Source organism: Hetaerina americana, unplaced genomic scaffold (assembly GCF_022747635.1).
Source record: "Hetaerina americana unplaced genomic scaffold, ioHetAmer1.1.p SCAF_3, whole genome shotgun sequence".
Classification (NCBI taxonomy): domain Eukaryota; kingdom Metazoa; phylum Arthropoda; class Insecta; order Odonata; family Calopterygidae; genus Hetaerina; species Hetaerina americana.
Genome location: NW_027286874.1, coordinates 89,819,127 through 89,846,217, shown reverse-complemented (window position 1 = coordinate 89,846,217; position 27,091 = coordinate 89,819,127). Strand labels below are relative to the sequence as shown.

The following is a 27,091-nucleotide window of genomic DNA, read 5'->3' as shown; positions in this document are numbered from 1 at the left end:
TTTTGAACATATGCATTCTGTCATATTTTCTGCCATAGATTCTTCGCTTCCACCACGAAGGATTTCAAAAATGTTTTTAAGTAAAGTAGAATAATTGTGCTGATCATTTGACAAATGTAATTTAGTAAAATCCGAGAATGTTCTAGGGTTCATTTTTGGTTAATTATCAACAATGAAAGCGCATGAGTCGAAACTTGGTGCCCCTCACAGTGGTCTTAAATAGAACCTATTCAGAAGATATTCTTGGGAAAAGATTTCAAATATACTGACCTCAAATTTGTCAATCTGAAATGGAAGTGAAATGAAAGCAACTGCTTTAAAAAGGCTGTTGTATGATTAATTTTTTTGTGATTGAATCAGAATGGAATGGAATTTTTCATTAAATTTAAAGGTAGGGAAATATTTTGGACGGCCATTTAGCTGCGGAAATAATAAAATGTTTAAATTTTAATTAATTAAAATGTCATAATTAAAAAAATTAAGTTTTTGTGCTGCTCATTAAAAATCAATGATTTGGACAAAAATGGAACTATTTCCAAATGCAAAATTTTACTGAAAATCGATTACTCGAAACTGAAATTTAATCAAAAATTACCTTTTATTATGTTTCATCTATTTCTATTTTCGTGTGGAATCCAGACAAAAGGTTTTCCTATCGTGATTAAAAATATTGTCTGAGAATATGAATCAAAGTAAAGAGTTTTTATTTTCCCGTTTTCCTCTTCTTTTTCTAGCTGAATAATCCATACTACTTGAAAAACATATATGAAATCAAAGCCGCGGCATGATTACCATAATTGCTAAATCTGTTGCACACAACTCTTGGTCGTGATGCTAATTTTTGATGAACTAAACGACATTTTAAATGCCACAAATTTCACATTCTAGTTTATTTCTTTGCGTTGAAATAATAAAAACTCACTTATTGTCAAAATTAAATAAAGGGTTCACTTAAAGAATTATTATACAAGTCATACAACTTATATGTCGTACCTTACTAATGAAACAAAATAATTCAAATTCTTATTGGACCTATTACGCTGGCTCGTAAGAACATGCATACGAACGTACATGCTCGTACATACTCATTTACGCCCTATCACTCACTCTGCCTGCTTCCCACACAACGCACATCAGGATTTGCGATCCCCATTCTCACTGCATTATTAATAAAAAAAGATTAACATTTGAAAATATTTATTTGTGATTCAAATACATAAATCATCAACACTGTACATCAATACTAAATTCTCCAATTTACTGACTTCTTTCATGTGCAAAACCTGACACAAAAAATGGCAAATAAAGGGCTAAGACTATGCAGTGGCAATGCACACTAACAAAAAATGGAGGGATACTCCGAAGGTTTGAATTTTAAGACCCAACCTAAATTACGATTAATGGCATACTGCTTAAAGTTATCACGTTAAAGAGTGGAGGACTAGAAATATTTCCGCCAAAAACGGAGTCACTTTTATTTTTGTGGAAATAAACACACTGGAATAATTTTAAAACCACAAAATTGCTTGATTTGTTCTGAGCTTCGACAATGCTTTGGTGATATTATTTGTCACATAGCCTCTGCCTATGTTTATCAAAGAAATTGAAAGCCTGAGTTGTAATATTATGCGTTACATTAGACGGAGTAATTATTCATACAACAGTGTTTTTATCAACTTCTTTTAGTCCCACAAAAAAATTACAGCCGCACGTGCAAAAATTTCAAGAGTTGGACGAGGGATAATTGAGCATTTAAATAATTTTAGAATGAGGGAAAAGAAGAAATTAAGCAATATCACGATTATTTGAGAGGCACAGAACAATCAAGTTTACTAGCGGCATTGATGGAATTATTTTTCCCCCCATATTACATTGGCAGATTGGACCAGACCAGAATAAGATAAGAGGGGTAGGTGACACTACTGAGAGATCCATGTATTCGCTCTTTCCTTGCACGATAAACAATCGTTACACTATCATATGTAATCAACCCAAATTCTTTTGAGTTAAAATCTTTGCTTGAACTCTTACTGGTGCTCCAGCACCACCGCACCACATCCACTTGCGGAGTCATGTGAGGTGATGTGAAGATGTAGATGAATGTCCACATTATTACACTCGGTATTCAAAGTTCATTCATTTTAGACAGTAGTTGCGAAATTTAATTTGGCTCAAAATCCTTGATAGTTTTTTTTCCAAAAATAATACTGACGGACACAAAAAATTAATTACGAGGAGCTGAATTGCGGGGCGAAATCCTACAAATTACGATATTTCTGAGGAAACAACGTCCGTATTTTTCTAAATAGCACGCCTTGGGCGTCGAGCACATCGTCAGCTTGTCACTTTTGCCCCAAAATTTTCGGTATCATTAAAACGGGAGTATGGATTTGTGGGATGAGCTAGACCTCTCCTCCGTTAAGATTGAAATTGCTGTTACATATTCTGTCTCGCGAATAACGGGAGTAACAAAAGGGTATTTTATATTCGATAGGATAGCGCATAGTCTTCTTCAACGATAACGACTAGACCCTGCCGTGGAAGATTCTTCGTCTAGCGAAATACTGCTGCGCCAACTTTCTTTTGATGAAGAAGTAAACACTAGTATGCTGGCGGAATACCCGAGTAATATATATATATATATATATATATATATATATATATATATATATATATATATATATACACATATATATATACATATATATATATATATATATATATATATACATATATATATATATATATATCCCATGAACATCTTCAATATTCCATTGTATGACTGTCATGACTCAGTCAAATGATCGTCTTCTTCTGTTTTGCAGTTCCAGGGTGATATAAAATAACCATGAAAATCAACCTAAATGTTGGGTTTGAAGGCGTGGGTAGAGCCCAAATAATACGGGTATTATGTCTTTTAAATCATGTGAATTTCACCCACCTGAGCTGAAGAGCCAGCTTTCACCTGTGTCACCTGCGTCTTCCTTGGAAGATCTACCCACCGAAAAACCAAACGGCTTGAGCAAAGCCGAGAATATTCAAGATACATCATCCTGAATCGACCCCGGACCTTGCAGTAAGTAAATCAGTGCCCTATTGTCTTGACTACCACACCCTTCCAGTATCCAGGTAACCTTCGGTGCAATGAATGCATAGCCCAAAGATTTTGAGAGTATCTAATGTCGCTGCACGAGTCTCCTCGAAATGGGCCACTGGTTATCTATTATGACCAGATCATATAATATAAGGTCTTTTTCAATGGTAGGCACATTTTTTGTACGCAAATCAACTTCAGACAGAAGAATATTTGATTAAAATCACAGTGTAAAGGTAACTATGCACCTGCATTAAGTTATTAAGAATAAAATCGCTAATTGGGCGGATAACTCGAGGCGGAATATCGCGGAGTCTTAATAATTGCTTGAATATTAATTTACCTGATACTTAACTCTGTGGTATTTCCTTCTGCTAATCGGCATACCAATAACTAATCTACATTCCTCTGTTCTATTTATTTATTTTATTCCCCACACTTTCACTCCCATGAAGTGATTCCAAGGAATTAAATTGCACCATATTAATTAGAGTGCAGCAATTCACGGTGAAGGAACTTTAGGGTTCGGCGATGAATAAAAAGTAATTCGAGGTTTTCAAATTTCTTAAGTTCAGACTTGATGAAACTTTTAAATTTATTTTAAATGAAATAATAGTTCAAACGAAAATATTGATTCAGAATGTTCATTTTATTACCTTACTAATTCCTTCATATTTCTAGAAGAATGTTTTCTATCTTTTCTGAATGAGAAATAATGGAAATCTTTGTGTATGTACAATATTCATCAAAAGTCGTGGGAAAGGTAAAATACTTTTTTCAATTCTTGGGTTGAATAAATATTTGTTGAAATAAAGCATTTCATGCAAAAAGACGTCTCAATATTTGAAAGAATAAAAGGAATAAAATAAGTTAAAAATCAATTAGTGCTCATGACATGAAATTTTCTACATGAAGTGAAAGCATAAAGACCACAACATACCGCTTGTGGAAAATGGTCGTTCTCTCATTCTCTTTTTCTGGCGAACCATACTGAGCTTTATTCGAGCAGCCGTGCCTTAAATTGCATTGAAAAAAACTCTTTCGACATCATTTTTGAATTGGCCAATCTCCGTGAATCGCCTCGCGTGTGAATTCATTTATCGTTCGTGGATTTTATTTATTCTGCACCCCCGATCAAGCCACCGGTTAGCGGTGTGTGACTTAAAAAGCATTCGTAGAAATGCTTAGAATTGCGATCAAACCCGTATACTATTCAATCGATGCGCAGTATATTGATTTGAAATAATACAGGGAGGTAGATGCGACTTGATTTTGCATCAAAGAATTTTCTTCTTAAGTGATGGCTTCGGTGGTCCTCCCTGAGTTCCTTTACCTGAAAAAAACACCGGGTTGGATATGAAATGTTTAACGATTAAAAATGTATGTTTACAACGTCATTTATGCAATATACACTTTGGCACACACTCGATACCAACCCCTAATATTGTTGACCAAGCGATTCTGAAGCCATAGCCCAAGCGTGGACGTGATGTGAATGTATGCGTAGAACAGAAGGATTTCTCCTTTACTCAGCATGTCGAGGAAGGGATAGGGCCAGCAACCCCTCAGTACCACCGACATGGCGCCGCTGTGGTGATGAGAAAAATACATTCAGTGACGCAAAATCCTTGCTCATCTTTTAAGATAACCGTGCCCACAATCGTGCTCCTGATTGCACGCAAGGTCTTTAATTCTTTCGTATCTGAGTTCAGAGATTGTGAATTTTTATCGCAGGGCAGTCAGTTCAGCTGAGTGCTATACCTACGCTCCCTTTCTTTACCCCATCACTCAACACGACAATCTGTACGTGACCGGCCTTCCTGAGAATCATAGCCACTAGAACGGACGACTTCAGTTGGATCTAATGAAATTATATACGAAAAATCTTGAATAATTTTCAAAGACCTTTGGCATATAACTGACCTAGCTTGTAATCTGGGCGTCAGTTTTTTTTTCATTTTGATACAATTTGGTTGACGATGTATTTTTTTTTGGATTCTTCCATTTTTCAAAAATTTTCTTGAGACTGTTTACTTTGTCCCGAATGCTCAATTCAAGAATTCGTTAGATCGAATTCATCGATGATTTTTGCTGAAAAAAGTTTTACCACGCCCATCCGGTCACTCACAATTGGAAAATGAGCATAGAAAAGTTACCACACACTCGAAAATGCTTATTTCCTTCATCAGAAATTTTCCTGGAGCGGCTTCGGACCAGCGTATGACGTACTCATTTATAGATGCTCATGACCTAATTAGCATTTAACTTTCAGTCCCTTTCAGCAAAAGGATAAAGCGCTTATATAAACCCGCCTGTGAAAATGAGCCAGGTGAAAGATCGATGAGATTGAAAATAGGGTTATTTTTAAAAATTCTTCAATTCCAACAACTATGGGAATAAAAGGTGATTAAAGAGTCCTATCCTTATAGTAGGAAGTTACATAACCACTTTTTACTCATATTAGTGACTGAGCACAAGATGCCAGCTTTGCATTCTCTATAAGTTGATACGAGGACGACATTACGTTAAATAAACAGCCGCTATGAGCAGTATGCCAGCCCATAGGTCGCAGCTGAGTGTCCCGCAGGTTGTATGGATGTTGAATGTTTCAAATTGTTCTGAAATCTCAGGAAACAGATTGAAAGCTAAATAGAAATAATCGAGATCAAAGAAAGCAAATTGGTGACCAAGGGTTTTTAGACGACGGTAATAAAATCCGTAAGGAATGAAATGCCCCTCCCGATTCCAGAGAACAGCATCTAAAACGAATTGAAGTGGGCAACTTGTATAACGAGTTGTGTTTTGGCAGGCAAATGTTTAAAATGACATTAAGTCCACATGCAAGCTAATGAGTTTAATCGCTTACTCTGAATGCCAACTTCCGCCATGTTACACGCCACAAATTGTCAACACCCTCCTAATATCATTTAATCATCCCATTCCATCTATCCTCCAATATTTAATATTTAAATAAGTAATTTGAGCAGTAGAGTCGATTGAAACTGGCCAGGGTTTTTCCTACGCTGGATATAGCGGTGAATTATTTTATTGGCACCATCTGCCATATTTATAATACAGGCTTCGTGCTCTTCTTGTGAGAATTCACTCATTTAACCTTTCCCTATGAACATGCCACACTTAATTGAAGCCTTTCCCCCCTTCGGATATAGTGTAATATATGAAAAAGCCTTCAGTCATATTGATTTCATATTTTTATGCGGAAATCAACACTTCCTACTAGATAAGGCTTGTCCATTTTCGCCAAATCTATTAACAAAAAATTACTAGGTACATAATACCATGAATAGAGAAGGGATTTGATTGCTTGGCCTTTAAACTACGCGACCGACTTGCCTCGCTGCGACTCGTCTCAACTCAAAAATTATAATGAACTTCGTCGTTCATTAATTCATTGACCACCGAATTTTAGAACTATTCAAACAAATTCAGTCTTGAGTTGAGTGAATTAAATGACGCGTCGTACTAGTCCATGGAAGGAAGTATTAAAAACTTGGGGCGCGAGTCACCCTAGTATTTTTTATTAATTTGTATCTCAGGGAAGCTGCTCCCGATGCGAGAGATGAGAATGAACTGGCGCAATGAACATTGTTATATTTTACAGAATTCCACGGATCTACTTATTCCGCTTAGTTATTCTCATTCAATACCTTGTACAAATGAAATATATTGTTAGATTTTTGTTTGTAGGAGTGCGAATGCAAAAGACTTTCTCTGGTCGCTATCATCAGAGCAAACGTGGAGGTACATGCGAGGCTCGTACGCCCCCAGGCAGAAGGATGAAAATGATACGTATTGACTGTAATAGCTAAACTATACTCAATTAAGAGTATAAAAGCATTTAAATAATCTATTCAGAGTAGTTTTATCTTCTAAATATATTAAAATATTTATTATGCATATTTTGTGAAAATTTCTTAGTTTTTTACTAGGATACATATAGAATCATTACGTTAATGGAGAAAGGGAAATTTCCGATTAATTAATTCATACTTTGGTAGGTAAATTACAGTTAAAATAAATTATTTCAAATATTATTTTACACGCGCCAAATATCATACCTTTCGTATGATCATACACGTCCTAGTAAAATGTTAGATTTAGTCATTTTTTGGGCCAACAAAACCTACTGAAAGCGTGAATACTTCAAACCCCGAGGTTGAGAACCTATGATACTTGTATGAAGCGATATCATTTACAGACGACAGTTTGAGCTCTAATAATAAATTAATTCTATCGTTTAAAACATGAAAATATTTTGCAAATGTCATCATGAAACGGCTCTCACAATGCATTTGACGACTTCATTGGTTACAAGCGATTTTAGCTGCCTGAAAACATATGACTCGCATTGATAGGGTGAGATAGTCCACATCAATTGAATTAAACATTTCAGTGTCACGAATCCAGCCTTCCAGAAGGCATTCAGAATGGTTTTTAAGAACATAAATGGAAATATGGAAGCTGATAATGTAAAGTTATGAAATGGTTACGGCGGTGAGTTCAGTGCCCAAGGCGTGCAATTCAGGGATGCCGGCTGGTAGACTTAGGGAGCAGAGGATGAATACATGAGGAGCGGGAGTGACACATGCGACCGGGAGGGGGAGGTGAGGGGAGGGACGAGGCACGATGCGAAAGGGTTGCGTAAGAATGGCAGTGTGGACTCACATAATGGGGGGAGGGGCATGGAAACACCAAAAAGGCGAAGGTCAAGTGCAATCGTCTCGGAGGATTATCGGCGCAGAGCGATAGATAGTTGGGAGGTTGAGGAGAGGTGGAAATACACGCTCGGTGCATTGAGTACGATTAGCAAGCTATGTCAAATTGTTTTATTGAGTCTCACGTCCGTTCTTTATTCGTGCAGTGCAAAATAACAGGGGTAAGATGACCTAAATAGAACTTATCTGGCACGCTTTTCGTCAAAGCCAGCAGCGTCGTGAATACTCCGAAAAAGATCTCCATGCTCCTTCATCGTCCCCTTAATTTGTCGACCAGTTGATCTAATACAACGCTAATTGAAGTTTTTAAATGTCATTAACTAACGTCATTTCTATCAAAAATACTATTACCCATCTTTTTTATTTTTTAGGCCCTTAGATAAGCTGAGATGAGCGATATTGAAAGGAAGAGTGAGTCACAATTCAAACGTTTGCAAAGAGTTATGACCTAAATTTGTGCAAGGACACGTGGATACGAAATAATGTGCTATATTAATAAAAAAAGATTTATCACAGACAGCGGTTAACTTACAAACCTACACGAATGCTTCAAATGTGTCGATGGTGAATTAATATTAGTGAAAAAAATTCAATGGATATCATATTTATCATAACCTTGTTTTTCACATGGTCGACCTGATAGATTTAGGGTGAAGTTAACACCAAAACCATTTATATTGGATTACATGTAGTTATTGAGTTTCATAATATAAATTAATTCTTTTGGATTGACAGGGATTAATTAATTCTGGACTTTATGCCTCTATGTTCATTCTGAAAGTTAGTCGGGATGTTGCTCAGTCGATTTAGCAATGTAGCATTCAAAAATAATTTATCGGTGTATTTAATTACCAAAGGAATTGTTGGAAATGATGGCATTAATAAGGGTATAATATATTCTTTAATGAGTATATTCTTTAAAATTTCTGAATTTCTCCTAAAATACCAATTAAACGGTCCAAAAGGTCGATATCATCATTATCAATTGTGAAACTGACAAGGAAAAGAAAAAATCTCACTGTCTCAAGGTCCCTCCCACGAACATGAATCATCACCTACTCAACAAGGCATTGCATCATTTAAAATGGATGCTTAATGCAATTAGAAAACTCTCTGTTTTGACCATAATATCACAAAATATATCAAGATAACGCTTAATCTGATCACGATACCAGACCTTTGAGAATATGACACCCCGTTTTCACAAAGTAAGTTTTTTCCAAACGTAGTCAAAAACTATCATCATTTCCTTCGTGATGTACGAAATATCGCCTGCGGTATTTATAAATGGTTCAATAGGTAAATAAGATACTTTCAGATCCGGTGTAAAGAAAGTATTTGAATATAATGTCATGTTTGAAACATACATGTTTGATCCTGTGTGGAGGATTAGTTCCGGATAAATTTGTTCGCATATTCTTGAGTGTCTAATAGATTACATGAGTATCCTAGGTTACATCGGGAATTAGTCTTCAGAGAACAATTTAAAACTGTTAATAGGACAGCTAATTTTGAATTTGTCATTGAGCCTCCTTGAGGATTATACAAAACTTCGCTCAATTGGGCGTTTGCCACCCCTTCCATGAGTTCACTTAGAAAGGTACGCATAAGACTCATCCGTCTTTGCACACGACAACCCGTTACGCCGTCCGCCGCTCTCCTTCCTTTTTCCTTCTCCTAATTCCATTTCCGCACACTACAAACCACCGAATCATATGTTTTTTCTATAAATACAATCCCGGGAATCTTCTTTGAAAGCATTGAAAGTGATGCTTAGTGCCAACCCACAGTCCATTTAGAATCTAACAAAGGGTGTATATTACCCTGTAATTTTAATCTATTTACATGCAAAACATGTATTTGCAAATATTAAGCCTCAGACTTAAGGAGCTTCAAATGTGCCTGGGTAAGTACATTGTTTTCTTTTGTGTTTCCTCTCGCTGACCTCTCCTTGATTGGTCGATGTTATTTATGAATATTTATGTGCGTAGGTACATCTACATTCTCATGAGAAGAAACTCCTCCGGGATGACCGCTGACATTCGGAAATAAAACAAATAACTTCTTGTTTGTTTAATTTTGATTAAACGATTTCTGCTTACTGGTAGACGTACTACGTTCCGCTTATGCGATTTGCATGCCTTGCTTCTCGCTTCTTTGAATCGGGAGTGAGTGGTCCCGAGTGATAGTGGTCGGACCGTTCCGAACGAACTCACGTGATTCCATAGGCCAGGTTGAAGGCGTGGAGGATGAGGAGGGTTTTGTGCGTTCCCTTGCCCCACGGCTCCTCGGTCGTGGCTCGCAGGTACATCTCGAGGAGGACAATCGGCAGGACGAAGGTGTGGCATGCGTGGTTCACCCAGGCGGGGCCCGAGTACAGATACTGGACAAACATCATACTGGGATCGTACAGAGCCATGGCCCAAAAGTTGACGACCACGAGCTGCAAGGTTGAGATGGATTGGGAAGACATTAGTCCGCGTGGCACCGATTCACGTCGAAGCGTTGCGAGAGAGGCACGCCGAAAAAAAAGATAAAATTTCTATGGGTCTCTTATTCATTTAATTCTTTAGATAGATCTATAGATAATTGAAATTCTTTGCTCTTATTCGCAACGTGAAACTAAGAGTAAACACGTTAATTGCTTCAGGTAGCGATGAAGGCAATGGATTCTACCACCTCAAATATTGTGTGATTCACAAAATATTCAAGTTTCCGAAAATATACTAAATAAATACTAAATGATATTCGATTAAAAGATTCAATATAATTTTATGAAACAATCAACCAACTACAAAAAATAATGGGTCTATCGAATTCAACAAAAATTGCTCGTTTACAAATGAAGAAAGCTAGATTTTTAATTTTTCCCAGAAGCGAGGGACGCTCAACTAAAGTAAGATAAAGCTCATTGTATGATTTGCTCATTTTTAATATAAATATATTAGAAATTTAAATACATAATTCATGGTATAAATGCCTACTCGTTAATTTGATATCACAAAATGTTTTCTTTTCAGACTAGGTCATTAAAAATATATCTGAGATTCCCGGAAATCAATTACACACTAAAATTAGAGATGTAAAAAGAATTAATTGGAGTCTAAATGCTGAAGGAACGACAAATGGTGATCTCGGATACTAAGGCAGGCTCTTATTTATAGATATTAATTTTAAATAATGACTTAAATTTTTACTTTTTCACTTAAAACCACACAAACTACAAATTCTGTCGACAAAAACCTAAATTATTTAATTACAGAGTGTTCCAGTTGCAGATTTTAGAATTACGGATGCATAAGTATTAATATCAACAATAAGTTGGATTCAACAGTAAAAACGTGCTACCTTTTCAAACTTTTATCATTCCCTAATATATTTATAATGCTATAGAAATGGCGAACGATATTTTTAAGAGGTGCCAAAAGAAATAAAAAATTATCTCTGGGGAGAGATCCAACGATTATGTTCTTATAATGTAAAAAAATAAAATAAAATCATGAAATAAATTTTTTTAAACAGCTTAACTGATTTTTATTTGGTGTCAAAGGCAAGTCCCTATTTCCAAACACGGCTTGAGAAATAACGGATGATGATATTTTGGACATCCACACAAGAATCTCGTCAAATGACGAAAGATTTCTTTATGAATATGGAAATGTGAATTGAACAGCTTGTTTGTGCAATGCAAAATACCTCAGAATGCTTCCTGATTTTCTTCACAAGAAATTTTTCAAAAGTATTTTTTGTTAATACTGTACTGTACATTTGTCCGGAAAGTAGTACCCGTTCGTGAAATAAAGACACAAAAGTAAATATTAACAAACATAAAAAATTTTATTTGAAAGAGGATACTTTAAACTACTTCTCAACATAATCTCCAAGCAAATTAAGGCATTTGTCATAACGTGTGACAAGTTTCTGTATTCCTGCTGCATAGTCCTTCGCCGCCAGCTCATTGAGATACGCGAGGGACCCATCTTGCACAAATTTTTGCATAATGCAGATGGTGTTTAACAATTTCATGAACAATTGTTCGAGAAACATTGGGAAAATGCTCACAGATGTCATCAATTGTGACGCGCCGATCGTTCCTCACGAATTCGTCAACTGAGCTCACCAGTTGGTCTGTAATGACAGACGGTCTCTCCGAACGCTCATCGTCGTGTGTGTTCCCCCTCCCCATGTTGAAGTTGCGACACCACCGCCGAACAGACGACTCGTCCATTACATTGTCTCCATACACCTCCTTTAATTGGCGATGAATATCACATGGGCGAACGTTTCTTGCATTGAGGAATTTAATCACTGCCCTCACTTCACAACTGGCGGCGTTCTCAATTTTTTTAAACATTGTAAACAATCACAGAAACAACACAGGCAATGCTAGCGTCACGCAACTTGGCTCAGAGAAGGCAGACAAGCCACTGAAGCTGTCTGACCTCGTCCAGCGGCTACTCGCGTCGTCAGCACTTCATGCGGCACGAACGGGTACTACTTTCCGGATGACCCTCGTACATTATATGTACTGAATATTTTTAAATTGGATATCTTCCACTTGGAAACAAAATTTGACTGCACACGTATTCTTTTGAAAATTGTAAAATTTCATCAATGACTTCTTGATACTTTCCCGACACTCACAGCTAAAGCAAATTTTGTGATACCACCAAAAGTCTTCCTCGTGTTTACTTTTTCGGCGGCCTTATTTGTTATGCTGGGAATTTGCAAGATGTCGAATCGGAAACGCTCGCGATTGTAATAAAAACGATAATTCGTATTGTAATTCGATTCACTAGGAAAGAGCAATTTGAAATTAATATAAGTTAATGATGATTCTTACCATTGCGGAAGGGAAAAGAATGGATGACAACATTATCCTCCGCAATGTTCGCGCCGTTCTCTGAAGTTTGATGGGTCCATGTATCGGGATGCATTCAGAAACGTTGTCAATGCAGCAGCAAGTGAAATATATCTGGTGGAGGATCTAAAACGGAGATGATTCGATAGTGAAGAAAGAGACTCATTATTATACATATCCATTTCTTCATTATGGATAGACTATGATATAAAGAAACATTCTGTATCAGAAAGAAGTACATTTTATTATTGTAAATATATCTAGAATTTCAACAGAATTATTTTTCATTCAACATGAATATTTCAGTAGGTGAATAAGTTGCATTCAAAAGAACATGTCGGTATATTATGAGTATCTCTTTATCTTTCAATATTAGCATTGGGATAGTAAATTAAACTTAATAAGCATCTACCAATTACTAATATTTTTTTGATTTGAATGAAACTGATGGCGACTCTCTCGCAACAGCGAAAGTTATTTAAACCATTAAGAAGTCATTGCGTCATTAATTCATTCATTATTAATTATTTGCGCTCTAAATGAGCAAAATTATTCCTTAGACACAGCACTTAATTATTCATGATTGGTTTGGCACTGTTATCGTGCGTCCAGTACATGCATCCATTAGTGATTTGAAAGAGGAAATATCATTGAGAGGTTAATTTGATTAAGTGCCCAAAGGAGTTTTTCTCTGGACTGACCCTTTGTGTGCTCACGATGACTTCGACCTTACCCTAAATGTATTCCAGTCTACTTCCCTCCCTTTCTTTCCTTTCACGGTTCGCAAGCTACTGCCATGGGACGTACGTATGTCATGCACATTTGTGGTCGATGGAGTAGGCTGAGGCTCGTTGTTGAGATAGTCAGTTAACATTCATGATCTACCGGAAATATATTTCAATGACATATGAGTGAATCCAGAAAATTCACTATTTTGCATTCGAAAATTGAATGTATACGATCGAAAAATTGATAACTTCTCCTTTTACGTACGGGCTTCAAAATTGCTAAACCTCCACCACTTACTCTTCTTTCATATTGGAAAATACAAAAAGACATACTTCAGAATAATAGAAAAGGTCTTCGAAGACTCATTTCCCTCTGAATTTTTTTAAATTCTGGGGCGAGATGATTGACCTGAGTACGTAAAGAAAATATAGATTAAGAAAATACAAAAAAAAGCAAAGCTCTTTCCAAATTACGAAGATGTTGATGACGAATTATTCTGCAGGAACGATAAATGAGCAACAAACAATATCATTAAACAACGAACAAGAGGACAAATAAAACCACGAAATAAGAGAAACAAGGAAAAAGAGGCAATAGAATTGACATTTAACATTAAGAAAAATTGCTCACACAATCAAAGAGCTTCAAGTAACTTTAATACATCGTATTCAACCGTTTTAGTGTAATTATACGAGGTCTATTCAAAAAGTATCGCGAAATTTGAATTTTTGCGGGTTACGTATATTTGATTTTCGCTTTTATGTGGCATTATGTTGATTCTTATGTCTCGCACTTACGCCGAAAGGTTCGGCCATTTTGAATTCTCAGTTAATTGATGACAGCTGTTTTGATTGGACGTGTTTTGGCTTGTCTACGATTTTTGCCTTTTCCAAAAAATGGACCAAAGAATCTGTATCAAATTTTGTGTGAAAAACGAAATTAAGTGCGCGTACGTATTCCAAATGCTGACTGTGGCATAAGGAGAAGCTACCTTGGACCGAAGCAACGTTTATCGGGGGTACAAAATGTTCTCAGAGGGTCGAGAAGATGTGAAAGACGAAAAGCGTGCCGGATGCGCGAGCACGTCAACAACAGGCGAAAACATTGATGAAGTGAAGAAAATAATATTGGCCAATCGTCGAATCACCATTAGAAAAGTTGCTGAGGGCCTAAACATGTCGATAGGCTCGTACCATTATCAATGATTTGGGCATGACACGGGTCGCCGCGAAATTCGTACCAAAATTGCTCAATTTTGACCAAAACCAGCAACGCATCAACATTGCTAATGAGGTGTCACGCGTCGACCGAAGTTTGCTCCAGAGGGTCATAACTAGTGACGAATCATGGGTTTATGGTTATGACGTGGAAACTAAAGCTCAATCATTCCAATGGAAGCTGCAGCACGAGCCAAGACCGAAAAAAGCGCGCCAAGTTCGGTCGAATGTGAAAGTTTTGTTTACAGTTTTCTTCAATTGCAGGGGCGTGGTGCATCATGAGTTCTTGGCACAGGGTGAAACGGTAAATAAGGAATATTACCTGCAAGTTATGCGCAATTTGCGCGAAGCAATCCACCACAAATTCGTGGAAGAACAAAAATTGGCTTTTGCACCATGGCAGCGCCTGTGGTCACACATCGCTACTTTTGCGCGAATTTTTGGCCAAAAACAACACACTAATGATGCCGCAGCCACCGCATTCCCCAGATCTGGCCCCCAGTGACTTTTTCTTGCTCCCGAAACTGAAGAGACCCATGAAAGGACGACGCTACGCTACGATTGACGAGATAAAGACTGCATCGAAGGAGAAGCTGAACAAGGTCACAAAAAACGATTTCTTGAAGTGCTTCTAGGACTGGAAAAAACGTTGGCACAAGTGTATAATATCTTATGGGGGTAACTTTGAAGGGGAAAAATAGATATTCATGAATAAATAAATAATTTTTGAAAAAACACAATCTTCGTGATACTTTTTGAACAGACCTCGTATATTATCACTGAACAAGGCATCGTCGTTGAACTATGAAAAATATGGTTCTCATCCACAAATGCCCATCCGGGTCCATTAGTGTGAAATATTAAAACAAACATGCTTCCAAGTCGCAACCTGCTCACTTTCAAGTATGGTGAGCTCAAATTACAACCCATACTAATATAATTTGAGGGTTGAGGGAGAGTATAATAATGAGGGTTTCGCTTAAGGTTAAGCTTAAATCTTACGCTTATTTTATATTTACACCCGCCCGAAATCGTACCGTTCCTTGACATTATCCTTTGAATACTCCCAAGTACTCCACTCACAAATATTCAGCACTCATTCCTGATTGTGAGACAAACTGAGTAATATTATTTCTTATTGCCAGTACCTTCTCCTGCAATTAATGGAAACGATGCATGCGGGAAGAAAAGATTTAAAACGGAGGCGATGGGAAAAAGCCTGTTAATGGAATAAAGAGTTTTAAAATATACGGCAGTCATGTTGAAAGAGGTAGTAATTTTTCCATATAGATTAACTCTATACAGATAATTAATCAGTGAGTGGAAGAATTTTCCTAGAAAGCTATTACTCCAAACTTAAATTTCATGATACTTGCCCTTTGCAAGCTCTTCGAGATTTTAAAATGTAACGCTAATTCGGGATGAAAGTAAGCATAACGGGTACATATATATTGTTAAATTAATCGTGCCACATTAAATATCCAATTAAATTGTATACCGGAAAAGGGTTCAGAAAATTTATTTCAGTGAAGTTTTTATTTCACAGAAACAGATATCATAAACGTACAGGATATTTGTAAAATAGATTCCCGGTCAAGGAGAATGATTTTTACACTTTGAAATGCCTGAATTTTAATTATTATTATTATTAAAAATACACATGTGCTAATAGACATTGTCAGGTGGCACTTAAGTCCCAAATAATTGCAAAAGATAGTACATGAAACCAGACTTCAAAACACAAATCTCTTTAACAAAACAAGTAAATCCCCATCCCATTTACAGCCATTAATCAGCAAGAGAAAAAAAGATAAATTAAAAATAAAATTAAGCTATTACATATAATAAATTACACCACACATCAATCAAATTATGCATTATTAATGCATATTTGCGGATTACTCCGTTAAAAGTTACTGTCGAGGCATCTCCCGGGCTATTTGAATCTATTTCTTAGTTTTTCATAAGGATGCATAAAAAACATATCCCCACGTCAATGGCGAAAGAGGAATTAATAATCTACCCAGGTACTCCTCAAAACTGGATGTATTCTATAACTTCAAGACACGCTAAAAAGCGGTGAAGTATTCATGCAAAACGAAAACTAAGTTACATGAAGAGACGGGAGGAAGTAGGGTAGGAAGTTTGAAGGAAGATGGGATGAAAAGAGCCATTGTGCTCGTATTAAGTGCAAGCCTATTATTTCCTCTGAATTATTGTCAAACGTTATTGTCACAATGGGTGAACCACTTAATTGTTTCCAGAATCAGTAGAGTATCCAGCTCTGTTTTAGGCTAGATGCAAGGGAAACATTCCATCATTACAAGGAAAATCACGCCTATAGATTTCTAATAACAAAGATTAATTGTGCCAGTTTCATAACGATTGCTGGCTTCATACTACTCCATCATTCATTATTAAGTGTATCATATTGCAATGCGATCGTCTATTTGTATCTATTCAATCACCGGTGTTCGGAGGAGGATGGGATACAGTGAGATGAGTCTTTGAGAGGGATCAGGATAGATATGGGCGGTGAGATATGGAAAAATAATGACAGAAACTAGGTTAAGAGTAATGCTAATGAATATAATTGCTTCGGATTTTCCGTCGCCTTTTAACCAATATGCTCCCCCCCTAAAACTGACCCCTCTCCATACCCCGAACCAATCAAAACGGTTCTTTCATTTACCACTCCTACCCTGGTTACTCCTATCATTTACACAAGTCAACGTGACCAGTGTGGTAAGTCTTCACTTGATTATACATGCATACAGAGGATTCTTAATTTTATCTTAATCGAAAGTAAAATTTTTAATAGTAATTTATTTCAACATAAAGGCATTCTATAAAAAATATGCCCGTGAAGAACATATATATATATATATATATATATATATATATATATATATATATATATATATACACTCACACGAGGGTCATCCGGAAAGTAGTACCCGTTCGTGAAATAAAGACACAAAAGTAAATATTAACAAACATAAAAAAATTTTATTTGAAAGAGGATACTTTAAACTACTTCTCAACATAATCTCCAAGCAAATTAAGGCATTTGTCATAACGTGTGACAAGTTTCTGTATTCCTGCTGCATAGTCCTTCGCCGCCAGCTCATTGAGATACGCGAGGGACCCATCTTGCACAAATTTTTGCATAATGCAGATGGTGTTTAACAATTTCATGAACAATTGTTCGAGAAACATTGGGAAAATGCTCACAGATGTCATCAATTGTGACGCGCCGATCGTTCCTCACGAATTCGTCAACTGAGCTCACCAGTTGGTCTGTAATGACAGACGGTCTCTCCGAACGCTCATCGTCGTGTGTGTTCCCCCTCCCCATGTTGAAGTTGCGACACCACCGCCGAACAGACGACTCGTCCATTACATTGTCTCCATACACCTCCTTTAATTGGCGATGAATATCACATGGGCGAACGTTTCTTGCATTGAGGAATTTAATCACTGCCCTCACTTCACAACTGGCGGCGTTCTCAATTTTTTTAAACATTGTAAACAATCACAGAAACAACACAGGCAATGCTAGCGTCACGCAACTTGGCTCAGAGAAGGCAGACAAGCCACTGAAGCTGTCTGACCTCGTCCAGCGGCTACTCGCGTCGTCAGCACTTCATGCGGCACGAACGGGTACTACTTTCCGGATTACCCTCGTATATATGATTATATATGTAATACATGTGCTATTATACAATATTATGAAGAATATATACATAATATATATGTGTATATATATGTATATATAATTATAAATTTATATATAAATATAAATAAGGTTTGTATAAAATGTATCGGTAACAATTACTTCCTGACGTGTGCGTGAAGTCCTGAATTCAGACCGTCGGTTAAGTGTGTGCACGACCGCATATCGTGCTGACATTGATAAGATGACAGAGCATACCATTATCACTGAAAATTTTCCGGGCTGCTTAAGAGCATCGGCCCGGCAAGTTGAAAGATCCGTAGTTCAATTCCCAGTCAAAGAAATATTTTTATACACATATACACACACATACATACTATATACTAATATATATATATATATATATATATATATATATATATATATATATATATATATATATATAAATATATACACAAGATCCTACTCTACATCAGGTCCCTCTTCAGCTCTGAGTACTTTCTTCCTCCCTTCATCCCGTCCAACATCCCTATCCTGTTCCTGCCCTTTCCTCGTTTGCCTAACATTATCCCCTTAATTACAGTGTTCAACATCCCGCTGCCGGTCAATACCCCCTTCAGCCACTTTTCCTGTCTCCATTGGATTGCTCCCAAAAAACCCCTCTCTTCGCCCACCATACCAAGTACTTTCTCGTTTGTTTTCTTCTCTGTCCATTTCACCTTCTCCATTCTTCTCCACACCCACATTTCAAAAGCCTCCAATCTACGTCTATCCTCCTGCTTCAATGACCACGTTTCCGCGCCGTACATATCTACGCTCCATATCAAAGTTTTAACGAGTCTTTTCTTAACATCCTTACTCAACGTCCCTGTCATCAACTCCCTCCTCCTTGTGAAAGCCTCTTTGCCTAGCGCAATTCTTCTCCTTACGTCCCTAATACTTTGACCGTGTTGGTCCAAAACACTACCGAGATACGTAAACTGTTCTACCTGCTCTAGTTTTTGCCCTCCCATTCTAATGTTAAGCTTAGCCTTTTTCTTTCTAGAAAATCGCATAACCTTTGTTTTATTAATATTGATTCTCATCCCATACCTGTCACACTGAATTTCCAATTCACTAATCAATGCTTGCAGCCCCTTGGCTGACTGATAAACTATAGCTGGGTCATCAGCAAACCTAACTGATTTTACGAAGTCACCGCCCACTTCCATTCCTATCTCCAGTTCATCCCATGCTTCCTTAATCATTTCCTCCATATACGTTGAACAGCACCGGTGGCATTGGACAACCGTGCCTTACACCTCTTCCTAACACTGCCCAACCGGACTCCCCGTTCCCCACTCGCACCTGAGCAGTCTGAGACGTACAGGTTGCGGATTAGCCTCCTTTCCCTCCAATCTATTCCTATTTTCTGCAGAATACTAATTAGTTTTTTCCAATTCACTCTATCAAACGCTTTTTCGAAATCTACGAAACAGGCAAATACCTCCTGGTTGTATTCTATATTCCTCTCGATTAATAATCTCATTACTGCAATGGCATCACGCGTACCGCTCCCCTTCCTAAACCCAAACTGATCATTCCCTAAGTAATCATTTGCCTTACTCTCTATCCTTTTGTTTATGATCCTAAGAACAACTTTAGCTGCGTGGGATATCAAACTAATTGTCCTATAGTCCTCACATAATGTAGCCTTTACCTTTTTCGGAATAGTATATATATATACAGTATATATATATATATATATATATATATATATATATATATATATATATATATATATATATATATATATATATATATGTATATATATATATATATATAATGTCTTGTATCTTTGTTAGGTCGCAATCTTTTCAGGCCACCCTCGTATATGTACATATACACACCTTAAGGTAAGGTATTTCCTTATTTTTTTGCAGCTATGTTATACTTTTCCGCCTGGGCTTCTTCTCCCGTTTACTTTCCCATAAAGGATGAGCTGCAGCAGATTATATCGGTATTAATTTCGTACTATTTGGCTCAGGTATTCGAATTTTTGGCACTTAAAATAAATCAGGACTTTCCGGTCTTTATTCGCTCTGCATAATTCCTCCTGATTCGTATCATGCTCAGCACACAAGATATTTTATATTCGTCTACAGCTCTACATAATCCTCGAGCCATCAAGTGCCTCGATTTCTTCATGGATAATTCCATCTATCACCAATATTCTACTCCACGTGAGAGAACTGTAAACTTTAAGCATCTTGATATGCCGATCATTGATTATAATCAGATATTATGGCACCTGAAGATGTTACTCATTTCTGCAAGGTCTTTGATCTTACTTCATCTTCGCTTTGTACCATCCTTTACTCTGCCATTATCTAAGGCATATTACGAAGGTGGTCCCAGAAGTAACCGGCCTGACCTAAAGATGGCGGTAGTTCATTATTGAAATAAAAAGAAATACTCGTACTTTTCCACTGACTATCTTGAAAAAGTAAAAACTATCAAGGGCGGGTATTATGCGAACTTATTGCAACGTTTGAGCGAAGAAATCGAGCAAAAGCGGCCGCATTTGGCTAAGAAGAAAGTGTTGTTACATCAAGACCTCACAAATTCGTCATTGCAAAGGCCGAAATTCATGAATCAAAGTTTTAATTGCTACCTCATGCACCCTATTAGCTAGACCTAGCTCCCTCGGATTATTTTCTGTTCGCAAACTTGAAAAAATGGATCGGTGGTCAAAGATTTACCAACCGTGAAGAAGCGATGTCGGCAGTTAATGGCTATTTTGAGGTGCAAGACAGTTCTTACTATAAAAAGAGTGTGAAAATTATTGAACATCGCTTGGAAAAGTGTCCAGAGCTGAAAGGAGATTATGCTGAAAAATAAATATTTTTTTTCTAAAATGTTTGTGTTTTCTTTGTTGGGTCGGGTACTTCTGGGATTACCCTCGTATATGCCATCTTGTTCATCTTTACCCTATTTTTAGTATCAGGTGTTTGTCAAGAATTCATTGATTTAAAATATTTATAATTCTTGTACATCCTCCGTTTCCTTTACCTCTACCGTTAAATATATGGCTTTTTCCAGATAATTTGGTAACTTTGGCTTTATTCAATCATATTGCAAGAGTCTTAAACCGCATTTTGTTAGCTAAATTTCTATTTTATTGAGTGTTATTTTTTCAATCAGTGGATTAGCGTTGAATCCGATAGCAGCACCTTCATGTCTATAACTCCTTTGAATTTCTGTATCTTTTACAGATCATGATATAATAATCTGATTTACGATGGCGTGATTCGGGCTACCCTAAAGTGACCTCCAAATGTAAAAAAAATCTGAATGGTAACAAGAAAAAGTGTTTGTTTTGACTAATTCATGAGCTATGGTAAAGATTCTCAGTCGATCACCGCGACCATTACGTGCCCATATTTCACACGAGGCCATAGCTTCTTCTTATCTTCATTCGCCAATTTTGACATTGAAATCCCCGATCGTTAATATCCTCCTTTTTCAGGTGTCTCATGATTGGTGACATTCTCGTAAAACTTTTTAACCGGTTTATCTGGTAAGTCAGCCATAGGAACGTACACTTGAGTAATGTTGGTTTTATTTGGAAAGGAGTAAAACTGGATATGAAGCGTTTTCACAGATATCGGTTTAAAGTTATTGGTAGAGTTCACACCCTAAAATACATTCAAGTACAGAATTTAACAGTGTGAAAATCATTCGGCTCGACCGGGACTCGAGCTCGGATACCTCTTTTTCCGAAGGAATCGGGTTCCGAGGGATCCTAGTGAAGGAAGTCCTCGATAGCTCAATTGGTTCGAGCAATCACCAATTAATCGATGGTTCCGGGTTTGAGTCTAGGCGAATGGTTATTACTTTAATGTCAAATTCCTTCATTACTAAGCATATTAGCAGATGACCTAAAGTAATTTTTGTACCATCAGCCGCAGTTCTCCAAGTTTATCCTAAACAACCCTTCTTCAATTCCGCATACTTTATACCGTCTTCATTCCATACCTCTTGCCTATCCTTTTCCTCCCCTACCTCGCTTGCCTAACGTTCTCCCCTTCATTGCAGCCTTCAACATTCCATCGTCAAAATTATTCTGGTCTAAACGCTGTACATGTACCTTTCCTACCTCCCTTGAATTGAAACATCGTGAATTTCCCTCCTCCTCCGACATGCCTATTACTTATTCGCTTGTTTTCCTTTCTGTCCGTTTCAGTTTTTCTATTTTACCCCACACCTACATTGCAAAACCGAATTCCCGCGACGCAAAAAACCATGCTATCCATGAGAGTTTTCACTTATCTCTTCTTTGCATTCTTTCTACAAGTCCATGACATAAAACTCCTCCTCCATGTGAAAATCTTCTTTGCCACACGCTCTTCATCTTCTAAGATCATAAATACTTCGACCATTTGGTCTCAATTTCGCCCAAATAAAGACCTCTATCTATCTATCTAAATACTTCGACCGACTTGGTTAAAAAAACTCCGCAGATTGGTTAACTGTTTCACCTTCTCTTGTTTTCGACCTTCTCAGTTTCAACGTTTAACTTAGCCTTCCTCTTTCTAGGAAACCTCATAATTTTCGTTTTATTAACATTGGTTCTCATCCCTTAGCTATCATATTGATTCTCTAATGCGCTCAGCAATGATTGCAGCTTTGCCTGACTGGCTAAGCGACGCTTGATCATTTGCAAACCTAACTGATTTTATAAATTCCCCAGAGACTTTCATTCCTGACTCCAGCAATTCTCATGAATCTTATATCACTTTCTCTTCGCATACGATTAAAATACTGGTGACAGCAGACACCCCTGTCCTAATCCCCTTCCTAACACTGCCCATTTGACCCTCTAACCGCCAAACGCAACCTGAAGAGTCTGAGACATGTAAAAGGTTGCAGATACATCTCCTATTCCTTCCATCAACTTCTACAGGGTCGCATCCAAAGGTGGTAGGACTGATTTTCTCTGGCGCGAACGGAGCGGTGGAGGGGGGGTCTGCCTGGCAGGGTAAGGTGGAGGGGGCTCTTAGCAACAGACCGATACCAACCTCAGTCGCCTGCAAGCTGTCGTTGAGTGAGGACACCGTTTTTAGTGAAGCAAGTTTTTTGTCCGCGTCGAAAAACAAAATGAATCTGAATTTAGAGCAACGATAAATCTCCTATTCCTTCCATCTACTTCTACAGGGTCGCACCCAAAAGTGGTAGGACTGGTTTTCTCTGGCGCGAACGGAGCGGTGGAGGGGGGTCTGCTTGGCAGGGTAAGGTGGAGGGGGCTCTTAGCAACAGACCGATACCGACCTCAGTCGCTTGCAAGCTGTCGTTGAGTGAGGACATCGTTTTTAGTGAAGCAAGTTTTTTGTCCGCGTCGAAAAACAAAATGAATCTGAATTTAGAGCAACGTTATTCCGTGAAGTTTTGTGCGAAACTCGGAAAAGACGGCCACTGAGACCCTCGATATGATCAAGCAGGCTTATGGGGACACTGCCTTAAGCCGTTTCACAGTATTTGAGTGGCACAAGTTGTTTAAAGAGGGTAGGGAGCTCGTTGAAGACGACCATCGCTCCGGACGGCCGTCGACGGCAAGAACCGACACGAATGTGGACAGAGTGAGGACACTGCTGAACACAAACCGACGCTTAATCAGTGAAGAAATTGCAGACCAGTTGGGTCTGTCTGCATCCAACGTCCAACGGATTATTTCACAGGATTTGGCCATGCGCAAGGTGTGCGCCAAGATGGTGCCGAAAATTCTGCCATGGCTCGCTCGTCGTCAGACAGCTCCTGGCCAAATACGGCGTTGCCACGTTGCCGCACCCGCCCTATGCTCCCGATCTGGCACCACCGGACTTCTTCTTCTTCCCCCTGATGAAAAGACAGCTCAAGGGACGACGTTTTGACTCGATGAAGGCCGTTCAAGAGGCTTCGACGAGGGTCATCAACGGCATCCCCAAAGAAAATTTCCAGCGGGCGTACGGGGAATGGGAGCAACGTTATACTAAGTGTGTAGCAGCTCAAGGAGCATACTTTGAAGATTATTAAGTCGATGTAAGTATATCGTCATTAAAATTCTTGTAAAAAAACAGTCCTACCACTTTTGGGTGCGACCCTTTATCTTCTTTAAAACACTCATGAATTCTACTCACTTTATTCAACGCCTTCTCGAACTCGAAGAAACAATAAAAAACATATTCTTTGGACGGGTGATCAAATGGCGCATGAATATATCTTCCAAGAGAACATGGTTAGATTATTAAAAAACAGAAATAATCATGAACATAACCGGGTTTCATAGAGAGTAATTAGTTGATTTGGAATTTTTATTAATGACGTTATTACGTTTTGATAAATGTGCATATTGAAATGGAAACGAGTGCATGATAGTCAAGTAGGTGTATGCGTTCGGCTATTGATGGGAAGGCCACCGGTTCACATTCCCGGTGATGCTTTTGAACAATCCTGTCTAAAATTCCAAGAGGTACAATCTTATGGTCACTTGGTGGGAAATCACTCAAGGAAGTGGGCTGGGGCCCCAGCCCTGAAAGAAGAGAATTTCACGTGACTTCGGGCTTGAGCTCGGAGTGAGCTCGGCCCTCGCTCAAGAAAGACACCCCTGGGTTTATCTGTTCATAGCTTTAAAATGTAAAAATTGATTGCAATCAGTGCTTCCAGAGAAGAAAACTTTCATTCCATTAAGAGAGACGTTAAGAGCCTTACCGTGGTATTTTATCCCAGATCTCTCTTGGACTATTTTATTTATATTTACGGAATGACCGTAATTGTGAATATTTGCAATAATTAAATATGCATTATTCAAATATGTGCCACAAAATTTGTCACGTGCCCAAAATGAAGAATGAGAGTTAATAAGAAATTGTTCAAGGTATTCATTAATGCCAAAGTATTTCTATCAATATCCCCCCTTCCATCCGAACATGAGTATTGATAGTCATTGGGTATTTAAAGGTTTCGCGAATGCGATTTTCGTCTTAAGGTAATACTTCAGCACACGACCAAAGAGGAAGGTCAGCGTATAACACACCGAACCAGCAATGTTGGCAAAATGTCTGCTCGTTTCACAGATAAATGCTCCATGAACACTTTGGGAGGCGGGTAAGGCAGTGTGTTGCCATTTGGATCAATGACACCGGGTTGTGTCCTCAGTTTTAAGAGGCTCTTGTGTTGGTCATTTCGCTGCCTTGCGATAGGAACAGACAGAATGCCTCTGAGCGCGCATTTTCTTTTGTTGAAAAGCTGATTGCAACATGTCCGAACTGCTCTAGTTAACCTTCTTAAAGGCATACAATACCTATTTGTCGTATTTATATTCAGCCCAATGCAATTTTAAAACCTAGGTTAAATTACAAGTTGCAATGAGGATAAGCTTCATTCTAAATGTTCTCAAAACCAAGACAGCGGCGCAGCTAAGTTTTTGATTCCACCAACAAAAAATAATTGGGTCAGTCACCCTCAAACACGAGACCCTGGAATAAGATTTGGTGGCCCCTTAAAACTTAATCAGTTCAGAAAATTCAAAAGTTGAAGCTGTTTCATGAATGCAAAACTCGGGAAATACGAACTGGTTGAATTATTCTGCTTTAAAATAAGCAAATTATTTTAATTCAACCGTATGCTATGCACGTTAATGAAATGATGTTTTTTGGATAGGGACCTCCCGTATTAAGCAGTCTTGCACCTCCTCGTTGGTAGGTACCTAGTACGTCGGTAGGCCAAGACACTGAGGAGATCTCTTTGTTCTCAGTCAAACTGAAGAACTGAGGTTGCGATAGTGCTTTGAACCGGTATGAGATATTTTAAGTTAAAAATAAGGTCAACAGCGTCATTTTTCTCTCTAAAACTTGAAGAAGAACTACGCTGAAAGTTATAAAGATGATATTGTCTTAATAAATATCTTGAGAATTATTCATAAGAAAGACAATTATAGATGCATGGGTCTTCAGGGTGAACTGTCAGTAAAGAATTATGCGATCATTCTTTGCACAAACCATCATCGAATACAGGAGATGGATGATATCCATCAGCTACATTTTTCACAATAAGAAACGATACGTTTTCTTTTGTAAATAATATAAAATTGCTATTTGAGTGTCCAGAGCACTTCAGGTTGACTGAGCTCGGATTAATTCCGGTGTTTTTTACTACACAACTTTCCTAGAGCTTGTATTTGAAATTTTAAAATCAGTGCATTTTCTCGAAAATCGAATGTTTCCATGACTTTCGGAAAATAATGACCAGGGGTACTATACGTCCTGAAGCTCATTGAACCGCGGTTTTCAAGCAAACGACATTCGCCACAAGAGAAAAAAAAGGAAGTTCACGGCCAAATCATATTTCCCCAAACTTTACCAGATTCCAGAAGGTGAAGTAATAAGGGATGCCGTTTCTCCACCGCAGAATCTCTGGGTCGTCGGGGTCCAGATTAATGGCCAGGTGCACTCTCCCCATTCCGTCCGTGAGAACGTGGTCCACGTACGCGTAGTACGCGAGCGCGGCCGCGTGGAAGGCGACCCCCAGCCACCCTGCTTCGGCCGCGGCCATCTTGCCGGAGAGGTCGCGCGTATTTGCGCTTTCTCTGGTTCACTCGCCGCGGTCGTTCGCGGGAATGAGGAACCACTCCACCTCCTTCTTTGCCGACCCTCCCTCGCTCACCTCACGTTCATCCTCCTCCACCAGCAGCAGCACACCCTCCCTCCCTCGGTGGCCTAGTCGAAAGGAGGCTCGCAGTATCTATATTATATCTCTCCCGCT

General features: G+C 38.2%; 1 protein-coding gene across 1 annotated transcript; it reads right to left on the bottom strand.

The window, feature by feature from the left end:
* Positions 1-2,756: 2,756 nt before the first annotated feature.
* Positions 2,757-27,091, bottom strand: LOC139690206 (androgen-dependent TFPI-regulating protein-like). The gene is made up of 5 exons (XM_071587502.1): positions 26,690-27,091; positions 12,674-12,817; positions 10,047-10,273; positions 4,531-4,682; positions 2,757-4,427 (listed from the first exon to the last, which is right to left on the bottom strand). Exons 1-5 carry the CDS (start codon positions 26,879-26,881, stop codon positions 4,372-4,374), a joined length of 771 nt encoding a protein of 256 aa, XP_071443603.1. The 5' UTR covers positions 26,882-27,091; the 3' UTR covers positions 2,757-4,371.

Excerpts from the sequence above, each read along its gene's own strand:
- LOC139690206 (XM_071587502.1), bottom strand. The coding sequence starts at position 26,881 with ATGGCCGCGGCCGAAGCAGGGTGGCTGGGGGTCGCCTTCCACGCGGCC. Across the intron at positions 10,274-12,673 it reads TTCTTTTCCCTTCCGCAATG|CTCGTGGTCGTCAACTTTTG; the intron begins GTAAGAATCATC and ends TCAACCTTGCAG. Across the intron at positions 4,428-4,530 it reads CTTGGTCAACAATATTAGGG|GTAAAGGAACTCAGGGAGGA; the intron begins GTTGGTATCGAG and ends TGTTTTTTTCAG.